The sequence below is a fragment of the Microtus ochrogaster genome, chromosome 22 (assembly GCF_000317375.1).
Source record: "Microtus ochrogaster isolate Prairie Vole_2 chromosome 22, MicOch1.0, whole genome shotgun sequence".
In the NCBI taxonomy this organism is placed as follows: domain Eukaryota; kingdom Metazoa; phylum Chordata; class Mammalia; order Rodentia; family Cricetidae; genus Microtus; species Microtus ochrogaster.
The window spans coordinates 246,648-249,468 of record NC_022023.1 but is presented as its reverse complement, the minus strand read 5'-3'; the positions used below and the strand labels follow the sequence as shown (position 1 = coordinate 249,468).

The 2,821-nt window shown below is 48.0% G+C and overlaps 1 protein-coding gene across 1 annotated transcript in view; it reads left to right on the top strand.

Moving 5' to 3' along the window:
• Positions 1–2,821, top strand: part of P4ha3 (prolyl 4-hydroxylase subunit alpha 3) — a 33,753-nt gene that overhangs the window by 22,108 nt on the left and 8,824 nt on the right. The window contains exon 9 of the mRNA XM_013350112.2: positions 1,764–1,828. Coding sequence (XP_013205566.1) covers positions 1,764–1,828 — 65 coding nt within the window. The remainder of the gene's footprint in view (positions 1–1,763; positions 1,829–2,821) is intronic.

Genomic DNA, 2,821 nt, shown 5'->3' with positions numbered 1-2,821 from the left:
CTATCTATCTATCTATCTATCTATCTATCATCTATCTATCTATCTATCTATCTATCATCTATCTATCTATCTATCTATCAATCATCTATCTATCTATCTATCATCTATCTATCTATCTTAATGTATGTATTTCCCTTTCTCCCTTCTTCCCTCTGTTCTTTCTGTCTGGAATGTGTGGAACATTCTACTCTTGACTTGTTTCAGTCTGTATGATTGCAGCATGAACGTGGACATTCTGGGAAGGCTTCGAGCCTCTCAGAAGAAGGGGCTGGAGACCTTCCTCTGTACATCCATAGCAGCCCAGGCTTGCCATTACAACGCCATCAGTCTATGAACAGAGACTTTGTAACACAGTACCTTGCTTTAAAAATGAATGATTTGTTTGTAGACAATAATGAAAGGACTGTGAAAGAATTAGGCACGAAGTAATTCTGTAATGGGGGTAGAATTTTTAAAAACATTGATTCGTCCTAGAATAACAGAAGATGACATCTCTCCCCTCTCTGTGAATGGTTTTAGAAAGGAAAGAGGTGCCAGGCAGTGGTGGTGCTTGCCTTGAGTCCCAGCACTCAGGAGGCAGAGGCAGGAGGATCTCTCTGAGTTTGAGGGGGGAGAGGACAGAAGCACTACTGGTCACCCATACATCTAGTAGTACCCGGCCAAGAAGAGCTCCTGAGAGTCCATTGCTGTTATGTGCCTATAGATGAGGAAATGAGTCTGAGGAAACAGAACAGGCTTTTCCGAGAAATCTGCCTGGGTTAGCAGCAGGGGGACAGGGGTGGGGGGGGGGCTGCTATGTCTGCAAAGGAAAAGGGCTCGGCTATATGACATTCACGAAGCAAAGGGTTTCAGTTGCGTGTGGTTCACGAGGGGAAGGGTTTTGGTTGTACACAATTTATTGTTCTACCTCACCTTAACTTCTCAGAGACGGGCGAGAATGGGGGAGCTGGGGGACTCAGCTTCGTTCTCTCAATTGTTCCTTTAACAATTTCTGAGCACCTCTCTCTGCCAGGATGTCCTTGCCCTGCAGAGGCTGACTCAGATACCAGAGACAGAAGCAGACACAGCCACAAGAGCTCATTTCTCTGTCCCTAGAACTAAGAGTTTGCAATAAGGAGATGCTTTTTTTTTTTTTGTTTTTGTTTTTCGAGACAGGGTTTCTCTGTAGCTTTTTTGGTGCCCGTCCCTGACCAGGCTGGCCTCGAACTCTCAGAGATCTGCCTGCCTCTGCCTCCCGAGTGCTGGGATTAAAGGCGTGCACCACCACCGCCCGGCTAAGGAAATACATTTTTAAAGATGGCATGTAAATGCTATATACAGATGAATTCAACACAAAATGGAAACAGTTAAATTAGTGACCTCAAACCTGTGGGTTTTTTCATAAGCCTGGCAGTTGCAGCTTAACAGTGAGCTCTATAGGGCAGGGCTTTGCTTAGGACTCTTCAGAAGGAGCAGGGTCCCCTGAGTGCACACCTTTGTGGTTGGATGTGTTTGTTTACTTTGAGAGACATTAAGTTTACTCTGTGAAAGCTCCAGAACTGATACTGTGATACAAGCTGAAATGAGAAATGGCTATGCTCCTCCCCAACTTAGGCTCACAGGTACAAAAGGAATTCTGTGCATTTTTGTACCACACACGAAATACACTTTAAGGAGTAAGGAGCTGGTGACGGTTACGCTCTGGAGAGAAGCATGTCTGTGAGCTCAATGAGCCATCCCTTTGCACCAGAACCACCTGGTCTTTCTCTTGTGCTTCCTACCAGCTCCAGAGATCCGTGGTGGCTTCGGGGGAAAAGCAGTTACCAGTGGAGTATCGCATCAGCAAAAGGTAGGAAGGCCCAGCCGGCCTGGGGCTGAGGGCACAGCTGACTGCTGGGTCAGCAGCAACCTTTCTTGGGATGGCTCGTGAGCCTGTAGTTCATGTGGGAAACTATTACGAGAGACAGTTGCCACCCTAGTGCCTTCACCAAAATGCTGTATTGTTTGGAGAATAACTAAGAAGTCACCAGGAAAAGGCTTGGAAAAAACTCCACCTCAGAGCGGAAAACACACGTCTGGCACTACTTCCCAGAGTGCGTTCCTACACATATCTGTAATGTGTGTTCCTACACACATCTGTAATGTGTGTTCCTACACACATCTGTAATTTGACTCTGCAGACTCTGCTCCACCTCCTGACTCCTAGACAAAGCTTTCTGAGCAACGTGTAGGCCACCGGCAGGAATGGACTCCCTGGGCCTGCTGGCTTCTCCAGGAGCAGGCTCCAGTTGGCACCCAGACCTGTCCTCCCTATTCCTTCCGTCCTTTCCTACCCTCAGCCGTGTATTTGCACAGTGAGTACAGGGCTGGAGAGAGAGTGAGAGGAGGAATGTCCATCACAGCCACATGAGAAAGTGGCATCAACCTCCCAGAGAAAGGCTAGACCTCTAGGCTCATGTCCTTGTCCTCTGGGAGGGGACATGAGAGACAAAAACTTTGGTTCGCTTAATTTATTTTGTCTGGTACGTTTAGGGACTGTGTATGCTACATATTGCTGTGAGCAAAATCCCAGCAAGAAACAACTGAAGAGAAGGGTTGGCTTTGGTGACTAGCTGGAGGGGATACAGTCCATCGTGGACAGGAAGGACGTGGTGGCTGGTGGGTCCAAGGTGGCAGGAGTGGGGAGTGGAACCTCTTCACCTTCTCACATCTCTGTGGAGCAGAGATGAAGACTGGTGCTGGAAGGGGGACTGGGGTGTGATCCTCAAGACCCACCCCCAGGTTCTACAACCTCACAAAAGGACTGGGGTGTGATCCTCAAGACCCACCCCCAGGTTCTACA